Genomic DNA, 23,402 nt, shown 5'->3' with positions numbered 1-23,402 from the left:
GGGCAGGACTTTACCTCTTGGCGATGGACGTCGTCTTTTGTTTGCTATCTATAGCGTGATTTACTAGTGTCTCCAGACGCTTTGAGACGACCAATGTACCGGCTGTAAGCACGGAGGAATTAACAACTCGATTAACTGATCAGTATTGATATTCTAGAGGAAATAAGAACAGCATGGGAATAACCTTGATAGTCAGTCGCGCAGTTCGAAATATGAGTAATTCCTCACAAGTACAATTCAAAATTCTTTCATATTCCATTTATTTCATTCATATTCCATTTATTTTTCTAGGTCTTTCAAATCACGTATTAGAGAATGGAATGCGACAACAGACAACTCATGTTACACCTTAAATGCAAAGTAAGCATGACGATTTAACTTGCATAATAACATAACAAAAATAATTAGACAATCAATATACCATACACATAAACAATTTGATATTCTATGCAATTAGTTCCTTTCCACGAAATAACTATTTTTATTATGTTGTACTTGTTGGAAAAAACTAAACTATCCCACGCTGTAATCCACTCTACGTCCTTTTCTTCTTTGCAGGCTCAAACTTATGCGCCAATGCACATCGTTAAAATAAAAGAGCTCGAAAAGAGATCTAAAGTTGGACAAAGAAAGGATTGCATCCAGGTTCTTAAAGTATACCTACGATTTCACAAAAATACTACAATTCCTTGATCTTTCATTACAACAGATGTTCATTTTCTTTTGTAACTCGTGTTTCTGCCTTAGGAGTCGAAAAATGGTAATACATACATAGCTGCACAGGCCTCAAGAAAAAAATTACATCCTTTCTTAAATAAACCACTAAAAAAAGGTTTTGCCCTAAGGAAGCTTCTTTGAAAGTTTGATGTCTTTCCTAAACTCATTCAAAAGGGATCTTAAGTAAAAAATAAAACCTTCGCCTGTTAGCAAATGACAATTCTTAACCAAACAATATTACCCAAATATTCATCATTGTCACCACCTAATAAACCTGATCTAAGCGATAACTGCTTAGAATAACCTACCGGGATATCTCTAGGATATTCGGCTTTACCGGAGCCCTCCTGTTAATCACGCAATTCAACGCATTCCGTGATCGGTTATGGTCACAACACATATTGACGACAGCGTGACCAACCCAACATTACGTTATGTTACGAACGATTGCTTAAAACAACGATAGGGAAGGAAATACTTATGAAATCTAATTATTCAAGTTTAATTATCCTTAATCAACTTTTCCATATCGTACAACACATCCAACAAGCAGCCGACAGACCACCCTTGTGCTGGGCAGCCATCATAACACGGAGCCCCCCCTGCATTTGTAAGTTCTGGTAGACTACGCCATGGGGAGCTGGTTATCTCTACTTTGTGTCTTGCCAGGATGCTCTTTACACGCACAACGGCCAGTTCCAGTCCCTTTGGACCATGAAGTTTTTTAGCGAAATACAGCCGAGCTCTTAAGAAAGGACCTGTGCACCAGAGCCATTCCTACAAAATAACGATAAAAAGATTTGATTTCACTTTCAGATGTGGGTAATTTTATTATTTTAAAACGATTAATCTAAGTATTTTAATCTTGTTCGGTTCTAATTTTTCAATGCAGTAAAATATCATAGTGCCCCTTCTTTCGGACACCTCTTTTCTGGCGAAAAAACAATTGGGTCCACTTCTGAAGGGGTTCCTCTTTTAAAGAACATCTAATCCTTGAGTTTTCCCTAATCTACGTTTCTATTGTACTTATTTATTCCATACAGTGTCGTTGTCAAACAGCGCGTCACTTAATTTACAAGCCCGGCAAAGTTGCAAAAACTCCAGTTAACAAGACTGGTTCTCATGAGCCAAGAAGAGACTTCCCAAGTTTTTTTCATGACTTAATATTTAAGTACTTTTCTTTTTCCTCGCTACAAAGACGTTCAATCCATTCTTCACTTTCTCTATAACGCCCTCCTCCTTTAGGGCGGAGGGGGGGGGGGTGGGGAAGGGGTTGGGCAGCAAGCAGACATATAAACACAATGACACAGTGTTTATCTCGATTTATAGAAACAAATCCGTCTTACAAATATCCAATTATTGACTGACTCACCGGGCCTTGGTGATAAGCAAATCCCTTTGCACTCTTATATGAGGTGGAGTCTTGCGAGTTGTCATAAACTCCTTCATACGCCCAGTCACTGAAACAGAAAGAAGTAAAATCAACTTTAAAAAAAAATAACAAGGATAACCTTACAGGCAATCAACAGCAGTGAATAATACGCGTGGCACCCGCAGATTGGTACAACAAAGGCTATCATCCACCCACCCCTCGACTATGCTCTCTACCCTGCCTAATTCGTCTTCCATATTCCTTTACGCTTTTAGTGTTATACTGAGTGCGGAAGTTTTCATCACGTTTTTTTACGTTTTTGTTGTCACAGATGAATACGATTATGTTACCTGGGATCCAATGTAGCCATGCCTAGTGGACCCAGGAGAATTTCCTCCACCATGTCCAGACATTTCCACGCATGCTCAGGGTTAAACATCTCTGGAGCCTGAAATATAAGGGAAACACGCGGCAAATCAGGCTATATTCATTTATCGCACGTAACTGAACCACCTGTTTAATAAAAAAAAACCTTTTTCCCTAAGATCACCTTGGCATCCAAGATCTAAAGGTTAACTCTCCTCACATGTGACTATCTATTTACTTGTTAGCTATATTTGGGAATTTCTTTTCAATCAAGAAAATATCATAACACCTTAGCAAACCGTTTTTCAAATTCTCACTGAGTCACCTTCTTTGCAACGATGGTTTTAAATTATAAGGATTAATTAAGCCCTGGTTAAATCTTGAGGGCAACGGATGCAGCGAAGTAATACTGACAAGGATGTAACAGTTTATGGAGGTTTCGACTCATCGCAAGTTCCCCTTTTACCAGTTCATCCCCAACACGGCCAGTTGGCTCCATCAATTATAACAAGATTTCAAAGCGAACTGGTATAAGGAAGGGGAAAAATTGTTGTATAGCATTAGGAGACCTAGAAAAGATGAGGGCGAACTTGCTATGCGGCGAGACCTCCAAACACCGAACTTTTACTTACCACAACCATAGCCACACACAAATTAGGCCTGAACTGGTAATCAGTGAATCTGTGAGTAGCTCCTACAGTGTCTTTGTAAATTCCTCTTCTGTGCACCAGTTTGTCTTCATCCCCTTGTTGCTTTTTATCGTTAGGATCTTCAGGTATCCAGAAATGTTTCTCAAATGCATCCTGAATCTTCATGTTCCACTCCTTGTAAGATAACTCTACGGGAAAACCTTAAAAGGTGTAAAGTTACGCCTGTAAATGAAGCGAAAGTAGAGCTCCTATTCCGCTAATCAATTTTTCAATTAACTTGAAATAATTGATGTTAAAAGAAAATTTTAAGTTAAAGAATTACACCATGAAAAACTAACGTCTATCAACTCTCCGACCCCAAGAGTGACCAGCATTTCATTTCTATATCCTTGCATCCGGGTTTTGGCTTAACATCGCTCTGTGATTGGTCCAGAAAACTCGCGCCACCTACTCGACCAATCAGATTTAAAACCAATCGAAATTTTGACCCTCACGTTTTCCCAAGTTTCATGCAGGTTGTCTGCTTTAATTTGGAGTTCTAATTGGCTAATGATGACGTCAACCTTCGCTCCGATTGGTTGTTGTAATTACTTTGGTTTTGCTGTGACGAAACTCAAGTGAAAAACTACTCTAATACCGTGACATCCAAGGTTGATGACAAAGATACCCCTTTTAAATGCTTAAAATCCATTTAACGGAGAGTTTCATTGACAAACGGATGTATCAAGGAACTTTGCATGCAGTGAAGAATAAACATACCATCTTGAAGTTTTGAAACGCCCGCATATGGAAAGTTCTTTTGATCACACAAGTCAGCTAACCAGCGCACGGTTGACTTACAAAGACCCACTATCTCGACAGCGCTGCCGTCCCTAAAACACAGAGTATTCAACAAAATCAAGCTAAGAGCTACTCCAATTACTTTTTTCACTAGTTCAGCGAACTATTTCGACTCGAACAATTTGAATTTACTGTGCGATGTTCAACTCTTGAGAACTGACTGCCTGGAAAATTCTACCAGAAACAACGAGAAGCTTTCAAAGTGTGCACACTAAAGCTCCCACAACATGTAACATCTCCTTATAATATCTATGAATTATCGGCAAACAGGTAATGAGAATACTCAGACTTATCAGGTAGTTGGAACCTTGATCTAACTAATTTACAAGGAAATGTGTAGCAGCTAGTGGGAAGAATTCTCAGTAAAACCTCGGGAGTTAAAGGATGAAGACTTTGGGGATTAAATAACAGACCTTTAAATCCTATAGAGAGACCATCAAGAAGCACGAGATGAAAGCAAGTCACAAAGTTTTTAAAGTTGATATTTTTTCTAGGGGAAAGTAACCTTCTCTTCAGACACCAATCGAAATCATTCAAGCAACAGACTAAAAACAAAATAGGTCGGTTGTGAATTTTTTCCCCCCAGGACACGTTCCTTCCCCCATAAACATTAAGCATAGTATATACCTGGGAGTGGCAGGCACTCCAAAGTTTGCCGCCAAACGAGATTCACCAACTTTGTCCATCCATGTCCCAGCATTCCACTGGCTCCCACCATAGACAAACCCAGTTCTCTCTTGAACACCCACAGAGACGTTGAACCCTGCTTCATGCATGTGATTGTCCAGCTCGGACCCAGCTCCCCGCTCACGGAAACTGATACCGTTGAAATGGCGTTGCATCACTTCCTGTATCACGTCATATAGAGGCTGATCCTGCAAAAGAAACGGAAGGTAAGTTAAACGTATTCTTCCGGTTTGACGGGCAGTGTGACATCTACAAGACTGCAACCAAGAATGTGCATGCCTGCGAATTCGTTAAGATCATTAGAAATTGGAGTGAGATGATTTATGCGGCGTATTCGAGAGAAAGGTGAACATTTTACAGTTTTGCAGGTGAAAAAAAAAAGGTGTTTTAACAAAAAAGTTAGCTTAAAATGTATTTGACTTACCGTTTTGCCTGGCGGCTGCGGATCACAACAATCCGAGGGGAAGATCCTGGAGACTGGATCCGACAAGATCTTCAGTCCATCCGGGACAATGGAGCAATAATCCTGAATACACTGGAGCCACCACCACGGAGCGTCCCTACAATTATAACGGGGCTTGCGTCCGCCGTCCAACAGGTTGGGAATGAGGCCATGGCGGACACATCCGGCGAAGGCTAAGATATGATGTCTGCAATAGTCCAAGATTAGGAAAAATTGCGTCAACTTACCACAAGCTCAGAGCATATTTCGATCGAGTGTCGTAAAACCAGAACAAAAGTAATCTCGACAACTAATCAGAACAAAGGAAAAATATCAGGAGCCAACGAGAATCCATGATGAAAACAACCCAACTGCCTAAAGCGCGGGAAAACGCGGGTGACCAAGTCGCGATTGGATGTAGTTTGAAATCTGATTGCTTGAGGAATTGGCTGGAGTTTTACGGACAGGTTAGCTTTCACATAGCAAAACAAAGCAATTCCAGAGTAATTTTCGACACTCAGTTGAAAACTGCTAAAACAAATTCACATACGACAGATAAATGTGCTTCTTAACTTACGTACCTAGCATCCTGGTACCTGCCCGTTACAAGTAATAAACCTCTAAGTGCAATAAACGTATCTCTCCCCCAGCAGCGCATGAAACCAGAAGAAAAATGAGGCAAACCAGCCGCTAATGACATCAGAGTTGGCATCTCGGCCCCAGATGATGGACCATGGTACAGCTGGGGCGACAGAGCTGGAAGCGAGGCTGTCCGAGACAGGCCGACGAACTGGAGCGAGCCAAGTGAAAGGGCTTTGAGGAATGATGAGCCATTCTGAACAAAACTGAAAAAGGGAAAATTTTAGAGTTGCACAGAGGGAGAAGATACCACACGAAATGAACTTCAAAGCATCTTTAAGGCACCTAACAAAACTTCAAGAAAAAAAAAACAAACCTTGACATCTGGCCCCAAGCTCGATCCAGCAGTTTAAGATAAAGAGGGGTGATGATGGCGTCAAAGTAACACGGCACCAGATATCTTGGACATTCCTTGATCAGACTGAAAACCTTGTCAAGCCATACACCCAGCTACAGGTATAATCACAGCGGATACTATAAGGTATCATACAATTACAAAAACAAAGTCTTTGGAAGCTTTTATATGCCAAGTGCCAACTAAAGAACAAAATATTTTACAATCTTTGTATCTACATTGAATCATTATAACTGCAATTCAGAGTTCTTGCCTCAAACCTTAATACCCTAACATCAGCATGCACATTCTCCATATTGTTCTCTATACATTTCCTAAGGTGCTGACAAGGAGAATTTAGTTAACCACCAGGAGCTTCTTTAGCTGGTGATCATTCCCTTTATTCTCAAGAAATTCATGTAAGTTTGGGGTGATACTGTAAGCAGAAATTAAATGCTGTTCACGGACCTGTCTTGTGCCAACAAAAGGAAGAAGTCTTCCCACAACGTAATCCAACAACCAGTTTCCTTCTCGCAGATTTCTACACAGAGGGTGAGCGAGATCATCAAACTGACGGACATTGGCCAGTATTGATATTACACCTGTAGAAAATTCAAAAAAACAACAGAAAATAAACTGGGTGAGTTCCTAAAGAAACTGCGCCGCAGCGTCGGTAGGGGATATTAAAAGAAAATTTGGTTTCTTCATCGGAGTTGATAACGTAAACTGGCCATCGTAAAGAATTTCTTAAGCTGATGTTTCTAGCGTTAGCCCTTCGTTAGAATGAATGAAGGAATTGTGGATTGTCTGTGGTTTACATGCAGAAAGATGGTGCTGTATACTATTGGTGGGAACATGGTAAGGTTAAAAACACAAAAAGAATTTGTTAAATGAAAAGCATTCGTCGATACCGTGGTGATTAAGAGTGTTATTTAATTTTTTTTTTCTAGAGTTGTGGGGCCTTCCAAACTGCCTAGAAGTAGGGAAAGCCGCAGACTGTCGAAGCAACAAAAGGCAGTACCAAACAGTACAAAACAAAAAACAACAAAAAAAAAAAACAGATAAAAACTATACACAAAAATCAAAGTACCCCAAAGAGTGCAGAACCTCGCTCGCATCTCTGAGACAACACTTCCTTGATGCAAACTCTTACATTGAAATCGTTTGACACTACTCCACTTAAGATGGCTTTCTCTCAACAACTCGCTTAGTACATCAGGTTCAGCGGTCAGCGGTCAGCGGTCAGCGGTCAGCGGTCAGCGGTTAGCGGTCAGCGAAGATTGCGGAATTAAAAATGTAAAATGCCTCTTTTCTGACCTTATATTTATTTTCAATTAATATATGGTGGTCACCCAACTAGTTTAGCTCTTTAGTTATTTTGGGTGACCAGCGACTGTGTGTATTTTTAATTTATTTCTCGTTTAATTTGTAACTAAGGCAATTTCAAATAATCCTCGTCTTGTCTTACATAACCCAATAACATTCCTTTAATTGGAGAATAAACTCATAAACCGACCTTGCAACCCACAATAAACGAGAGGTCCTGTATCAGGCAGAACATACACTCCCCCACCATTACCATCATCTCGTTCTTCGGGATCTGCTCGGTACAGTACTCGATTTAGATCAGACAGCGACAGATTGGCGAGTATGGCGTCCAATTCATCAATCTTGTTGTAACTCTCTTGGCTCCCAGATCGTTTTTGGTACAAGTCCACTCCAAGCTGTCTAAAGGAACAGAAGAATAGAAAGAAAAACACCGAATATATAAAACGATCACTCAAACGGTGCAAAAAACCATCCCTATGAAGCAGCAAATAACTATGTGATCTCCGTCTGGCACTTACCTTAATTGACCTAGAGCATTCTTGACATTGGTTTCCATGGTGATATCAAATGCAATGACACTTCCCGGAGCGAAGTTATCAAAATATACTTCAAAAGTGTTGTTTCCTTTCTGTTCAGCACGGCATGTCTAAAGTGGAATAAAAAAGAAAGTTTCAATTTTCCAAGCACGCAAAGTCGATGACGATTGGATGCAGCAATTTTGTTTGGAACTTGTTGAGAATTACTGGCCTCTGGTTTGAGTGAAACGCTTGATAAGTTCTTTGGGTCAGTTATGAAGCCTTGCCGCAAATTTCACTCGCATTTGAAATTTTCGCTTGAAACAAGTATGAAAACTTAATAAAAACTGTACTTGGATTTTATTATTGCAAGCTCTTGAGTACACGGGTCTACTATGCATCTATGATGCGTCTAGTATTGGAGTATAGTATGCGTATAGTATGCGTATAGTATGCGTATAGTATGCGAATAGCATGTGTCTGGTCTCTGAAGGAAGGTCGGTGTGACCTTTCCAATAGTCTTACCTTCGCCTCGTGGAGCGGAACATGCCTCTGGAGCAGCACTTCATGTGACTGAAGTCCATTAATAAACGCAGCATCTTTACTAAACTCACCAGCATCTTGCTTCTTTAGCAACATAGCTTCAAAAATGATTTCGTTGATCTCACCTACCATGTGAAAATTATAAATATCAAAAAACACATGTAGACCTTATGTAAAATAGACAAAATAACTAGAGAGAGGGTTTGCCTGATGATTTCTTCTCAGACACGGCCTTTGAGCCCAAGTTGTTCAAATGTAAGGTAAATTCAAATTCCAAATGCCGGAGGGGCGGGGACGTAGGCGTAGGTTCGGGCCTTCCACTGACAGTCGATAAGTACATATTACTGCCTAATATTGAAGCGTTTTTGTTGATGTTGGTGGCACATTTTAGAATCTTCTCTGAGGTGTTCTCAATAAACCAAACATTACACCCATGCCTGTTGGATAAGGAGTACCTATAGCCAGCTTGGCACATATCTCATATGGAACACGTTAAATAATAATTAATACTGTACATAGTAGTTATTTATCAATGTGACTGACCTGGTATGTTAAGAGGTGGAATACCACTCATATGAATCTTCTGCCTGTCCTTTGTGGGTTGAAGATGCTCAGAGGGGTGGTGGAAAGCAGAATGTGCGACTAAAACGACAGTCTTTCTTTTGTCTGGGCAGTGCCTGGTAATGGCGTGAACATCATGGTGAATCTGGTCCACATACACCTGGAAAATAAAGTCAAAACTCACTCAATGGAAAAATTGTTTATGCAGGGTCCTTCTAACTTTTTGATAAAACAGAGGTTAAAATTAACGTCTTCAGTCCCAGAAGAAAAATATTAAAACGTCTACAAGAAAAGATGTGTTGAAAATAAAGAAGAAAAAAACAAGGAAATGTTAAAAATAGATTCCATATGTTGCCATGCGTCTGTTCAGTTACAGATCAAAGATGACGTCAAAATGCAATAAGACCCAAAAAAAAAAAGTGGCTATGGCAAACTTTGTACCTGCGTGTATCCTTCTTCACCGAGCCACCTGTGCAGTTCATTGATGGCTCTTTTAGCCAACATAATACCATCACTCTCTTTTACAAATGCTGCTTTTTTAAGTTTAGAGTTCTCATTTGGCCAAGACAAGTACAAGCGATCTTCTTTTACAACATGGATCTAAAATAAAATTTAAACATACACTCAGGAACTATCTTACAAATCTTTGACGATGAAAATTAAGATATCTTCAGGATAATGCAATGTTGCTTAATGAAATGTAAGGAACGTATTTGCATAATTATTATATGTCATCATAAGCACCTGTTTTCTTCCTTCTCCCAAGTTCTTTTGCTTCTCAATTTTTCTCCTTTCTTCTAAATTGTTTTTATCTTCTCTTTGCACATTACCCACCTATCCTTCAAGTGTTTGGCTGTCATATTCTCTTTGTTCACTTTCTGTGATCTTCCTTTTCAATCCACCAAAAACCGCACCTATTATCATAGAAAATTTAACTTACATGGTGAGGTACCAGTTCATCATATCCTCTTGAACTGCCTGTAGCACAACATGCCATTGATACCAAAGCTGAACTGGCAATTGAGTCATAGACCGATCGCACCTGAGAAAAAAAATAGTAATGTCATTTTACAAAATTAATATAACTTTTTTCTTGTGATGCTTTTCCAAGAAAATAAACTAAAGAGAAGAGTTCACTAATATTAACTGTTTGACCCCTAGAGATAAAAACCTCCTGGGATACTAATGGATAAACTCACAGGGTTACTTTACTTTCTCTACATTGAACTCTCCTTGGGATATAAATACCGGTCTGCCTGTGGCTGCATTCATCAAAATGCATTCACCCAAACAACACGACGGATGTAAGAGGTTTGGAGGGATATAAGATGCTTAAGATTCAGTTAATGTATTTATTTGATTAAGAGTCTTACACCTCAAATAAGTGCCCACCCTGTAGGTGGGTACCTAAATTCACTGTCTATTGGTACATCTTACATTTTGCTGTAATTAATTTTTTTGTTGCAGAATAAAGTTACTACCTGCTGAAAATGGTGAAAATTGAATACCAGTAGGTGCCCATAGACTCAAATAAATGCCGTCTCTCAAGGTCCAAACATTAAATATGTGCCCAGGGTGCTCAGACTAACTCTAACTTCTTGGGTGGTGCTCTTAATCAAACTCACAGCTGACACATAAACCAGCTGTTTTACAAATCATTTCCAGGTACAGTTTGATTGCAGTTACAAGAAAAAAATCCCTCTGTGAACACACATGTCACAAGTGTACACAAAGGGGATGTGGAGCACTTGCTCATCACAGAACTTAATTGTTTAAATAAATTTACCAACTAATTTTTAATATCATATAATTACTGGTACTTCAGTGAGCTAATTTTACTTTATTATTTATCTTCAACTACCTCAAATGGAGAAGGGTTATCATGTGTAACATCCATAAACAGAGCATGTGCAATGATGGGCACTAAAGGCTTCACAGCTGATGGGTGCATAAAGGCACCCACAGTTTCACCCCCATACAGGTAAATCAGTCGGCCTTCCTCATGTGGGTCGTGAGCATTTAGGGCTTCTGTTTGGGAAATAAACAAACCAAAACGTTACAGATTAAAGAAATGAGAACTCAGAGTGGCCAGGAACAAATATTTTGGAGCAGAGTAGATACATAATATATATAACAACTTAAAAAAGTTAAAATATGTTTGTTACAGTTCCCAGTACAAATTATCCTATCTTTCCAAAATATTTTCAGTTAGGTGACCTTACTTACATGTAGTAAAACCTTTACACCCTAACATCAGTATACATATTCTCCATACTGTTCTCTATACATTTCCTAAGCTGTTGACAAGGAGAACTTGTTCAACAATCAAGTTGAGCTTTTTAATTAGGTGATCATTTCTTTAATTCTTAAGAACTTAACATTTGGTTCAGGAGTGATACATACAGCAGGGAGAAATTAGAGTCATTCAGGTCAGGGGGTTAAATAGACATCAACAGCTAAATTCTCACCTCTTATAAGTGATGTGATCCCCAGTCGGTTCACAAAAATATTGTCAGTGGCTTCAGAACCAGTGAACAATTCTGCCGTAACATACAGGTCAGGTTTCACTTGCCTTGCTGCATCTACAAAGTACTGCAAATAAATTTGACATTTTAAGGGGAAAAAATTATCCAATCTTTCCCTACAAGACTGGTCTTGGTGCACCCAGGCAGTTCACAACAGTTTTTGGGAAGAGGTTGGGAGTCATCCCCCAGTGTCTCTCGATCTTTCTCTACTCACGCCTCATGAATGAGGCATGAGTAGTCCAGTGGTCAGTGCACTGGATTCTGGGTCAGACAACCCAGGTTCAAGTCCTGGCTGGAGCTTGACGTTGTGTCCTTAAGCAAGATGCTTCACTCACATTGCTTCGTCTTCTCAGATAAGATGAAAGGCCGGAGGTCCTGTCTCTTGCATCTGTCAATTAGTTAATTTGGTTAGGCCGGGGACATTAAAGAACCCACATCACGAGATTACTGCGAGGTGGTCTGGCCTGTTTACTGGGAATTGGGGGGTGGGGGCATCTGTAAAATTTCTCTTTTGTTGATTGTTAATTGCTACTGGCAGTCTGAAAAAGTCTCCTGCACAGTGTTGTAAAGTGCATTAGATCATTACATGGTAAATGTGCTATAGAAATTGATAAAATTATTATTACTATAAAATTAATTTATTATTATTATTATCATTTAATGATTTAAAATATGGTTCACTTACCTCTGCCACATGAAGTGGTGTACTGTGGCAATTGTCAAGACGAATGCCATCAAATAACCTAAAATAACAGAGTCATTGTCAAAGATATCTACACTTGAAGCATACTCATGGACCTGCAGATTTCACTAAGCACTGACTGAGAAAGAGGCAATTTCTAGCCAATATTAAGTGGCCATTGTCCATAAAAACAAAGATAGTCTTAAGTTGTTAGAGTGGAAGTCGTTTCAAGTATTAATACATCATATCAATAATTATGCAATTAAACAAATTAGTCATATGTAATAACCTGGACATTGCAGGTGAAATAAAGTTTTCATTTGAGCACTTGTTTACGGCTGTTTCTGCTTTTTTTTTTTTTAAGTCAGGGACTTACACTTGTTGCATAAGGTTTGTTTGACAGAAAGAAACTTCAAGAGGAGACTAAAAGACAAAACAGAGACTATACATTGCTGGCCTTTATCTCACCTTGCACAAATCTGTGTATACTGTAACATGAAATCCCAAAGAAAGGGTGCGTCCTCTGTTCCTTTACCATATCGAAGTTTTACACTGTCACCCCATGCTATTACTTCGCGACGGAGATAGACAAGTGATCCTGGTGCAGCAAAGTCCTTCAGAGGGTCACCCCCCATTATCCATCCAGGATGGGCCATGCAAAACTTTGCTTTGTCTGAATACATGAGCTTCTCCTCTTCTTCTACAGTATCACAGTCCCCAGGTGTTGTGAAATAACTGGCAATAAAGCACAAGAGATAACAATAGACTCAGGCTGAACTCAACAACTTTTTACATTATCATTGTTAGTTGTACTCGCTGCAATTACAGTAGGTGCATTGGACCAGAAGTTTCATTTTTGCCTCTTTCATTTTGGCAGGAATGCAATGTTGTTACCTCAAGCATCCGAATTCAGGCCTTTGGTCTTTCAAGCCTATAACAGCCTATCACTGTGAAAGTTTACTTAGGTTTCCACATATATTATAACTGGGAGTTTAGAAGTCTTGAAACCTTGAATCTGAGTGCCCAGTTGCACTTTGTAAGTAGTCCAGCTTTTTCTATTGCAGACTTTGTTCCAGCTCTTTTTCCATGCCACTCATGGCAAAGCATTGAAAGCACACTGTCAGAAAAAATCCTTAAGTTATCTACTGGTCTACCGTAGGTTGGTCCATGTGGGTAAAAAAGTGTGCCTTCGGTTTCTGAGTAGGGCCCTTGACCTTTGGCCTTTAGCTGCACGTAAGACTTTGGGTACAGTATTTTCCCTTACAGACTGCTTGCCCAGTAAATTAGATTGGGGTTGGGGTTATGTGTACTTCATTAACCTCTCAGTGAAACCCTCAGTAGTCTTTACTAGGGACCTAATAAGCAACCACAACGGTGACGGCAACGAGGACGTGGAAAAACAAGAGATCTAAATGGCAGAACAATAGCTCAGCACGTGCGTTTTGAAACTTTGTACATTTCTTAGCCGTCCTATGAAAAACAACAACGTGAAATCACCAAAGTTTGCGTCGTCTGCGAACCGAAACCACAACAGCAAGTTATTTTAATTTTCATTTGGAACTCAACCCTACTTTTATACATCATACTGAAGTTGAGCTGTGGCGCCGTATGAGACAGTAAGCTCCTGCAGCCATGTTTGAAATTCTAACTAAGAGTAGAAATTCATTTTTTAATCGGAGTCTTCCTTGGTGTTGCCGTCCTGACTGCTTAAGGTCCCTATTGTCTAGGAAGTCCTCAACAGAGATGTAAGCTTTTATTATTATTCCATACAGTTGTTAACTTAAACAACAAATTTACAAATTCCTAGCAATGTAAACTTACGTTGTCACCAAAGGACATGTTCTTTTAACTCTTGGATGTCTTGGTCCATGCCCAGCAAGACGTTCATAGCGCACAGTATTTTGGACACTTTGGATGGCAGATTCGATATGATCAGCAACTTTCTTGTTTTTGACTGTGTCATTAAGGTTGTTGAGATGTGCTTTAAAGTCCTCGCTACACAAATGCAGCCGTTGTTTTTCATCCAAGGCATCAGAGCTTATGAAGTTACAACAACATAAAATCAGTTAAAATACCTGAAAAGAACAATCTTTATTTCCAACCACCAATCTTTTTGTCACCTCTTTTTAATTTTGTGAAATTTTTTTAGTTGTAAGTGATTTGTCTTGTTGTATACTGTCTGAGGATTTCTCAACCAACACAACAAAATTTTCATGCTCTGTTTGATGGGTCAAACTTTTTGTATGCATTCGGTTTTTGAGTCTACTGAATTTTAACACAGGTATGCACTGTATAAGTTTGTCTTCTCTGATACTTTTAATGTTCCATGAATAATATTATGTACATGCACATATTATGGCATTATGCAATTTAGAATTTCAGTTTAGGTGTAATGTTACAGTTTCAAGTCCAACTGCAAGTAGTGAAGGAACATTGAGTAGAAATTACATATTATATTCATAATTATCATTATTGTTAGTACTAGTGATAAAACTGTAAGTAAAGTCAGTATTTAGGTCTGGTACAGTAACTGTAAGTCAGAATTAAACTCGCTGAGAAATATTGATTAAAAAAAAAGATGTATTTACCGTTCTCTGTTAAACTTTTCAACAGCCTTTACCATATCAACAGTTGCTGAGAAGCGTTCATAAGATGAATCTTCTGTCAATTCAAGCGGTTTCTCATCTTCTTTTAAAGAGCCACTGCCTGGTTTTTTTACCTTCAGTATGGTATTACGGAACTGATCAACTGCCTTTGCGACATCCACACTGAATAACTCCCATAGCCGTAGCTTTGGCAAGACCTTGTGTCTGACATAAAAAAAAAGTCTTAATATCTAATTGTGACATAATTTTGGTGGTAAATACCTTTTTCTTGAATATAGAGTTGTTATAATTTTTATAATAAAGGATTCACACAAAACTTGTTGACAGGTAACTTCTCCTAACATTTCAATGTTTGCACCAGCAAACAGGTAACGAGAATTGACGAACTCGTCAGCAAGATGTACAGTGCTATCACAAAGTGAAACCAAGTTATCTTAGCTGACTGATTGAAGAGGAATATAGCTAGGAAGAAAGAATTATTATAGAGTTATAACCCTTCAACTTATAAGATCTCATTGTGAGTTCTCCCCTTCTAGCTACTACACATTTCCTTTTGAATAAGTTAAAAGAATTTGGTGTTAGATCAGGATAACAACTTCTACCTGGTTCATGATCAAGTACGTATTCTCGTTACCTGTTTGCTGTATAATTCATGGTTATTATAGGGAGAGGTTACATGTTAATCACTACCGGGAATGGAAGGGTAAAAAGAAAGTCTAAATCCCACAGGGATCAACGAACACTTTTCATTCCACTAATTTATTCATGTTTTTCTCATTGCAATGTTCCAACCAATAATGTAGCTCCATTTTCTGCCTTTAAAAGCACATACAACCCACAATTCCTCTATTCACTCCAATGAAGGGCTAACGCTCAAAACGTCAGCTTTTGTAATCATTACGGTGGCCAATTTACCATTTCAACTTTGTTGATATATCCAAATTATTTTGTTACCCCCACCGACGCAGCCCCTAACAGTTTCTTTAGAAACTATCAGCCTTTAAAGAGAAACAACTCTCCTTAAACTTACCGTAAAATATCACCAATTCTATGTATATGCTCTTCACAGTTCACTTCCGCAGGCAAACCATCTGCAGCCCACACCCCATCAGCTACTTGACAGGTGAAATGCCACAAGGCACGATCCAATAAAAATGCGGGTTTGAGATGAGGAGAGTTATCCAAGTTGTAAGAGCATTCTGGATGATCCCATAACCACGGAGAGTTATTTGCTGTGTGATTCAGAACTATGTCCACTATAGACATCACCTTCCACTCACTGCGCATCTTGTCAAGGATATCCTTAGAGAAAGGTTCATAAGAAAGATAAGCCCTTTAAGCCATAGACACATGATTGCCCTTGGCTGAACCTTTAACCCCCATGAGTGACCAAGACATAATTTCTCCTTACAATATCAACATTACATCAAACACACTACTGATAAAGAAGTAAATCAATTGAGAGATCATTGGCTGATCCAATACCAAATTCTCATAACTTATATCCTAAGAATTGTATGGCAGACAGTAAGGAGAATTACTGATGAAAACTTGGGAGTGAAAGGGTCAATTAATAAATTGTAATCAGTAAATGGTTTGAACCCAGGGGTGACATGTGAAAGTGTTGTGTGATCGTCCGGGTGAGTGTAGTCCTGAGAAAGACTGATGTCCATGATAGTGACTGACATTTCGACAACCTGTGCAGAAGTCATCATCAGACCCTGATGATGACTTCCGCACAGGTTATTTTTGAAACGCCTGAGTCCCCACCACTGACAACAGTCCTTCTCAAAACTACACTCACCCAGACAATCACACTACACTTTCACAAATTGTAATCAATGAAATACTATGTGCTAAATTCAATTACTTTGACTCCATCAAAAGAAGCATTCTTTTTTCCAGGTGAATGGAAAGCAGCATTGAGGCTGAGTTGATCTGATAGAGAATAGGAAGAGTTTGACTTTCCTAATTGTTGTATTGGCGTAAAGTGAATCATGTTGTAGCCAGTTTCTTTGGTTACCTGAGAGATCAAAGCAAGTAAAAAAATTATTGATCAATCAGCTTACAAAATCCAGAATACTTCATTAAAAAAAGTATTTAATAGTAATATTACAATATGTATTAAAAATAGGTATTACTTATAATAATATGATAAAATAAATAGGGAGTTCATCAACTTCTTCCCTTGAATGGGATGTTACTCCATTGTATTGCACCATGCATCCTTAAGAAAGAAGCATTTGTCTCCCAAAAGGAAGCAACATATCTCCCAAGTAGTAACTTGCTACAGAACACCTTTAAACGACCTTCCCCAGGAATTAACCAGGGAAAATTTGATCCACAGTTCTAGGCACATTTGTTCAAAAGGCAGCAGCAATGATCAAGGATTAAAAGTTTAACTTTCCCTTCATTTCTCTTAAAATAAAGGTATATTTACCTTAGGCTGTATAATGTAAATTAATTAATGTAGGGTATAAATAACTGTTGTTCAGGGCTTGACACTAACTTTTCAACTTACTAGCCAAGTGGCTAGAGACAACTCAGATGTTGCAACAATTTCAGTTTGTTTACTAGCCAAACTGGCTAGTGGAAATTGAAAACCACTAGCCAAAACCAAATTTCTACTAGACTGTGGTTAGTTGGCTACCGTTAATGTCAAGCCTGGTTGTTGTTGCTGTCGTTGTTAGTGTAAGATGAACTTGAAGGAAAAATGTAAAGAATAGCTGTTATTACAGTTGAGCCCACGTTACAGCGGTATTAGTTCCAGAGGGCGCGAAAGCGAGGCTTTCGGGTCAATCTTTCAGGAGAAACCAAGCACCTAATGAGAAAAATTCGAGAAAAATAATTACGAGTTCCCCTCCAGATTTTTCATTTTTCTCACAAGAAGAGAGGCTACAATTTCTCAGTGGAAACTGTCCTCGTCATTTAACAAAGCCTAGGCTGAGAACGTGGCTTTCATACCGTGTAGGAACAGCAAAAGATGGTTGTGCTTCGAGTGACGCCAACAAACGTGAACTAATGCACAGGTGAGCGGTAGGATGTGTGATCGTTCCTCCTGCCTAATATTCGTACAGCAATAACAGTATTTTTTTCTCTCTTTTAAATGTATATAACGTTATCTTTTTTTGTAGAATTTTAAGTTACATAAAAAATGGATGGGAAAACAATTTCACCGAAAGTTGGAAACACTTAGCATCTGACTCAAGAAATAATGATGATGTTTCCTCCTCCAGCACGAGTTTTCTGAACACTTCGTACAAGTTTCCACAAGCTGCAAACTGGTGTCCCATCCAGAGTGCTGAATTTCCACCGTTCACAATTGAGAACACGATGAATTACTTTATTGAGAGAAAATCGGGAGATAATGAAGGCAATAAAGACTATAACAATTTGAATAGTAAGGCTTTTGGACTATTCAGACATGGTCACGTACAAAATATCGAAGTTGGCACGAGTGAAAATGGAGACATGATCCATATAAAAGGTGAATGTCTGCCAGAGATGAAAAAGAATTTGAAGTACAAGCTCAATGTTACCATGGTCAATTCAGAAGAGGAAGCTGATGAGATCACCTGTGCTTGTTGCAGTCCATGCCCAGCAGGAAGAGGTCCATAATTTCGCCTCTTGTAAACACCTTGCCGCTTTATGTTCCTCCGGTGAAAAACTGAATCTTGTAGGAACAGATCCACTTTTCAGATATTGTTTTCCTCCCACACAACACTTAAAAAAATCTTCAGAAAAGTGCTGACTGCAGAGGTAAGAATGTTTCGACACAGGAGGGTCTTTTCTCTTCATTCTAAGCAACCAGGTTTGAAGAAGCTTAGCGCTGTTTATAGGTAAAGAATGCCACGACAATTTTGAACATTCTGGCTTATTACTTCTGTTAACACATCCATAAGCGATGCAGTGCCTCACCATGATTTTCACAACAGAATTAGGCCGGATGAACTACCAGCTCTGCAATCACAAACGAAGAAAACACTCCACAGGTCAAATTGTCACACGAGTGTTTGTTGAGGTGATTCCAGTTGACCCGAAAACCTCGCTTTTGCGCACTCTGTAACTAATACCGCTGTACTGTGGGCTCAACTGTAATAACAGCTATCAAAACTGTTAGCAAAGCTACACATCTAAACCAAAATTGTTGTCTAACCCTTGGTTAGCTTAATTGCACTTTTAACAACCCAGCCCTGTATACTAGGTATCTCATCCACTGCATTATACATGTATGACTGAGTACAAACCCTAAGTCGGTCACTCCACTCCTCCAGTGGTCCTAAACTCTTGGAGAGCACAGTCTGTAAGCTTACACACTCTAAAGGGATGGTCTCTGAACTGTTTACTTTTAAAACTGGATCCACTGAGAAATAACCTGATGTTGTCCTTTTCTCTCTAAATCAAAAACAAGATAAAAAGAAGCAAAGTAAGGTTTGGTGCATATATAGGTAAAGGTAAAAAATTCAATCCTACTGACACGTCAGCCAACACATCAGCCAACACACTAGTGACACAACCAACACACTACCAACATGTCAGCTGACACACTACTGACATGTCAGCCAACACATCAGCCAACACACTAACATACCACCAACACACTACCAACGCATCAGCCGACACACTACCGAAACAATGGTAAGATCAACTGACATGTCGGCCAACATGTCGGCCTACGCATTGGCCAACACACTACCAGCTAAATCTGCTTTACTGGAAATTAAAAAATTTTAGTGGTGAGTTTTTGAGGTATATACCATATTTAGAAAATAACTTCCTAACAATTCTGTCTTTAGGAATACTATGAGTTCTTGAAAAAAGGAAAATTCCAAGAAACAGCACTCCATATTGTTTATCATCAGTTCAAACTTTGATTATTAACTTATCAAGTGAGTGAGGTTGACTGGGAAAAACTCTTTTTAAACTTGAAATTCTTCTCTGAATACAATCAGTGTTTGAAAGTATCATATCTGTACCACCCTATCCAAGTTGTAAGTACCCCCCCTGCCAGCCTGAACATCCCATGCACTTGACTTCATTCTTTTAAGTTTCACATGATATGATCAACCTTTTTCTTCTCATTCTTAAATACACTACCTAGCAAAAAAAAAAAAAAACAAAGGTGAGAATGGAAAAACTTATCAGCTAGTGGGTATCGACCCGATATACATGCAAAACCAAAAATTATCTTGAATGAATTTCTATAAAAGATATAGTAGCTGAAAAGGAAAATTAACAGGGTTAAGACTTAATCATGTAAAGTTAAACATTTATCTATAATTCTCATGAGTCAGACCAAGATAGTATTTCTCCTTTCAACATCAATACAAAATCAAGTAGACAAGTGTTAAAGAGTACAGAAAAATATAAACTAGGGGATTACAGTCGAACCTCGATTATCCAGACTATTCAATTATCTGGACTTTTTCCTCTGGTCCCAATTGTTTTCATGAATATTAATTAGTTGTGATCTCGAAAACTCAAGAGTCACAAAAAGCCCAATAATCCTTTCAAAAGACTGTTGAAACAGCGTATTATCCTGTGCGCTTTTCAAAATTCACAAGTGCGACGAGACAAAGAAATGTTCTGAAGAATTATTTGTAAATACAGAGAGGCTGTGTAGATATCACAATAGCCCATTTCCAAATTACCCTTGGTCTCTTTTTCAAAACGAGGCCTGGTGCTCAACCATTCTTGTGAAAATGAGTTTAATTTGCATGTGAATGAAAACTTATTACCATATGAAAGGATGAGCACTAAGACTCATTTTGAAAATGAGGCCAAGGGTAATTAGGAAATGGACTATTGAAATGATGTTTTCTTTACTGTATACCTTTTGTTTACATTTCTATCTCATTAATATTCATATTTTTGATTATCCGGACTCTCGATTATCCAGACTATTTACCAAGGTCCCAACAAGTCCGGATAATCGAGGTTCGGCTGTATTAGTTGATCCAATACCAAGTTCTCCACACTAAAAAAGTAAGAATTGTATATAACAGACAGTAAGGAGAATTACTAGTGAGATCGTAAGAGTAGAAGAATTGAAGCAAGACTGGCTTTCTTACTCTTTTCCTTTGTGTTCACCATCTTTATAAACAACATAGAAATGAAATGATCCTGCAGTATCGGCTATGATATCTGCGTATCTATCAGCATCATCGCATTCCTGTCCAGGTGGGCAAGTCCATATCAATTCTGTGTACTTTTTTCTATCAAATGAATGCTGGTTGGATGGTGGGTGGTTGCAAAGTAGGTGCACATTGTACGGTTGTAATGAAGGACCCAATGTGAAGCGCAGAGTCCATCCTTATAAGGAAAAAAACATTTACAAACTTAGCTCTTCCACAGTACAGAATTGCTCAGGTATAATAATAATAATAATAATAATAATAATAATAATAATAATAATAAACAGTTTAACGAGGAGAAACACTTAGCTAGAAGCTATAGTTTACAGGTTTTCCATGAAACAACTTAAACAAATAATTCAAATTGAAAATAACTTTGTTAAGAATCCCAACTGGCCAAAGGCAAACCAATTGGCTATATTACAAGCATGGGCAAGGATTTGAAACTCGGGGCTACCGTGAAACAAATCCAAGTAGTGGGCAGGGCGGGACTTGAACCCAGGAGCGACAGATTGCAAGTCCAACACGCTAACCACTCGACCATACTGCCTTCTATACAGATGAGTACTAAATAACTAAATGAGTTACTTTTCATAAAGAAATGATTCAACCACTTTAAAAAACAATTGTTTTCCCAGAGAAGAAAAAGTGACTTAAAGTATGTGATCATGCAAATTATCAGGCATACGCTAGTGAAGCAAAATATACTATGAATTAAGGGATTTGAATGGGAGGAAAATGCTATGGCCTTCAGTTGCACTCTCTCAATTTGTAGTCGAACCATTTTAGTTTTCTGAATTTTCCAACAACCGTAAAATTCTCCTCTACTCCGCCAACGAGGTTACCAATTTGTGAACAAGTGACCAACGGTTACCAAAGACCCCTGAAATTTTTTTTACTCTCCATGTTCATTAGATTCTGATCCAGTCAAGTTGTAACTGAGAATAAAGGTGACATTAATTCCTTACCAGTTCTGAATAATTCAGTTTGAATTGAATTGAAAATGCAGTTAGAGATTTTTTAATCTTGAGAGAAAGCTCTGATCCTGTTTCTAAACTAGTTGGGTTAACTCATTCACATCTCTGAATTTATAATGAGCACAGATGACCCTAATCAATATCATTTATGTCACGCATTAGGTAAAGAGTAAATTACTATATAAATCTGCTTGCTCTTTCACTTATAGTTAACTGGTTTTTTTTTTGTTTTGGATAGTTACTTTCATGTAAATTGTAACTAATTGATCAGAGTAGAAGTTTTAATTAACTCAGTGATAAAATAAAAACAAGAAAATGTATAGAAGCATAAAACGTGCGGTGCAAATTGAATAAATTGGAAAAATACGAAAAGGCAACCAATATCTGGCCTATTTAAAGATGTACATAACTTCAGTGCCAATAACTATGTTTGTATTCTATGTTTGCACGAGACCATCCAATCTAAAACACGAAAATCAAACCTTTCAAAAGATTCCTTAGAACAGTGTGTATAAAAGACGAGACTAGAAGCCAAATCCACCCACATTCATCACAATTTTTCTTTTGTGTGTTTACCAGGGTGTAACAGAACACTTGGCGTGGGAATTTTACCGGGAACTTTGATCACGATAATACATTTTCCAATTTTCGCTCTTCCGTAAAGAGTAAAAAAGTTTTGATGGCAAAAATATAGCATGGAAATGTTACAACTTGTATAAAGACAGTTTTTCGGCCCAGTTTTTCTGAGAAAACATCATTTTGCCGAGAAATATGGAGAAATCAGCTGTTTAGAAATGCAAGTTTTGCGCTTCACATACTTTGCTGTCATCCCACTTTGAAAAACAGATACAAATCTGTCAACAGATTTGAAAATCTCCCCAGCATTGGTGATTTGTAAAGCACCAGAACCTCACCTTTCTCGATTCTGAATAGTTTTGTTTCCAGCTCTTGTCCCGCTTCGAGTTGAAGCACTCGTACCTGACCCGCCATTTTGGATGATTCAGTGGGTTCAACCGCGGCTATGAAGGGATCTGGGCCGATTCTGCATTGTCACGTAAATCTCTTCTTGTACTCGCGTGACAGAGTTGAAACATCAGCTGGTTGCCATTCTCCGCCATGTTTACGAGAACTTTCAGTCAAAAACTCTTATTCATACAGACAATAAAAGGGAAAAATAGAAAAAAAACAGCTTTTATCTGCAAGGTATGCAGGACATCCAGAGTTCCGAATTCACCTGTCACGATTCTCTTGGACTGTGAACTCAAAGGTTTGGTTGTGTTGAGTCACGTCACATGATCACGTACATTTAATTCCCCTTAGCAGACCAATTCATTTTATTGTGAGGACACGAGTAAAAAATACAGATAAAGGTGTGAGAATGTCTTGCCAAAGACACTGATGAAAATTAAAATTCTAGCGCCGAAATTCTCATACCCAATACATAGTATCTTTCCATTGACGGATTACCACATGGAAATCATGC

The 23,402-nt window shown here is 38.5% G+C and overlaps 1 protein-coding gene across 4 annotated transcripts; it reads right to left on the bottom strand.

Annotated features, from left to right (window-relative positions):
- Positions 1–243: 243 nt before the first annotated feature.
- Positions 244–23,053, bottom strand: LOC111335292 (glycogen debranching enzyme). Of its 4 annotated transcripts, none has more exons than XM_022941175.2 (27): positions 22,834–23,030; positions 20,880–21,120; positions 19,056–19,203; positions 16,679–16,831; positions 15,839–16,110; positions 14,791–15,012; positions 14,024–14,239; positions 12,671–12,937; positions 12,206–12,263; positions 11,464–11,587; positions 10,857–11,023; positions 9,936–10,037; positions 9,437–9,595; positions 8,978–9,155; positions 8,417–8,559; positions 7,895–8,022; positions 7,564–7,775; positions 6,516–6,649; positions 6,030–6,163; positions 5,656–5,919; positions 5,057–5,282; positions 4,573–4,820; positions 3,865–3,977; positions 3,088–3,293; positions 2,440–2,537; positions 2,090–2,177; positions 244–1,494 (listed from the first exon to the last, which is right to left on the bottom strand). In XM_022941175.2, exons 1-27 carry the CDS (start codon positions 22,907–22,909, stop codon positions 1,219–1,221), a joined length of 4,653 nt encoding a protein of 1,550 aa, XP_022796910.2. In that variant the 5' UTR covers positions 22,910–23,030; the 3' UTR covers positions 244–1,218. The 4 variants fall into 4 exon arrangements, 3 of the variants coding, with proteins under 3 accessions (XP_022796910.2, XP_022796908.2, XP_088593510.1); XM_022941173.2 differs by having other exon boundaries at positions 3,088–3,305; positions 22,834–23,025; XR_015992889.1 differs by having other exon boundaries at positions 1,196–1,494; positions 3,088–3,327; positions 22,834–23,053.
- Positions 23,054–23,402: the final 349 nt, after the last annotated feature.

The sequence above is a fragment of the Stylophora pistillata genome, chromosome 11 (genome assembly GCF_964205215.1).
Source record: "Stylophora pistillata chromosome 11, jaStyPist1.2, whole genome shotgun sequence".
Classification (NCBI taxonomy): Eukaryota; Metazoa; Cnidaria; class Anthozoa; order Scleractinia; family Pocilloporidae; genus Stylophora; species Stylophora pistillata.
This window is presented reverse-complemented; position numbering and strand designations above follow the sequence as displayed.

Coding starts and splice junctions, on each gene's coding strand:
- LOC111335292 (XM_022941173.2), bottom strand. CDS start 22,909: ATGGCGGGTCAGGTACGAGTGCTTCAACTCGAAGCGGGACAAGAGCTG. Junction 19,204..20,879: donor GGTGAACACAAAGGAAAAGA/GTAAGAAAGCCA, acceptor TTTTTGATTTAG/AGAGAAAAGGACAACATCAG. Junction 1,495..2,089: donor TTGCTTATCACCAAGGCCCG/GTGAGTCAGTCA, acceptor GTTATTTTGTAG/GAATGGCTCTGGTGCACAGG.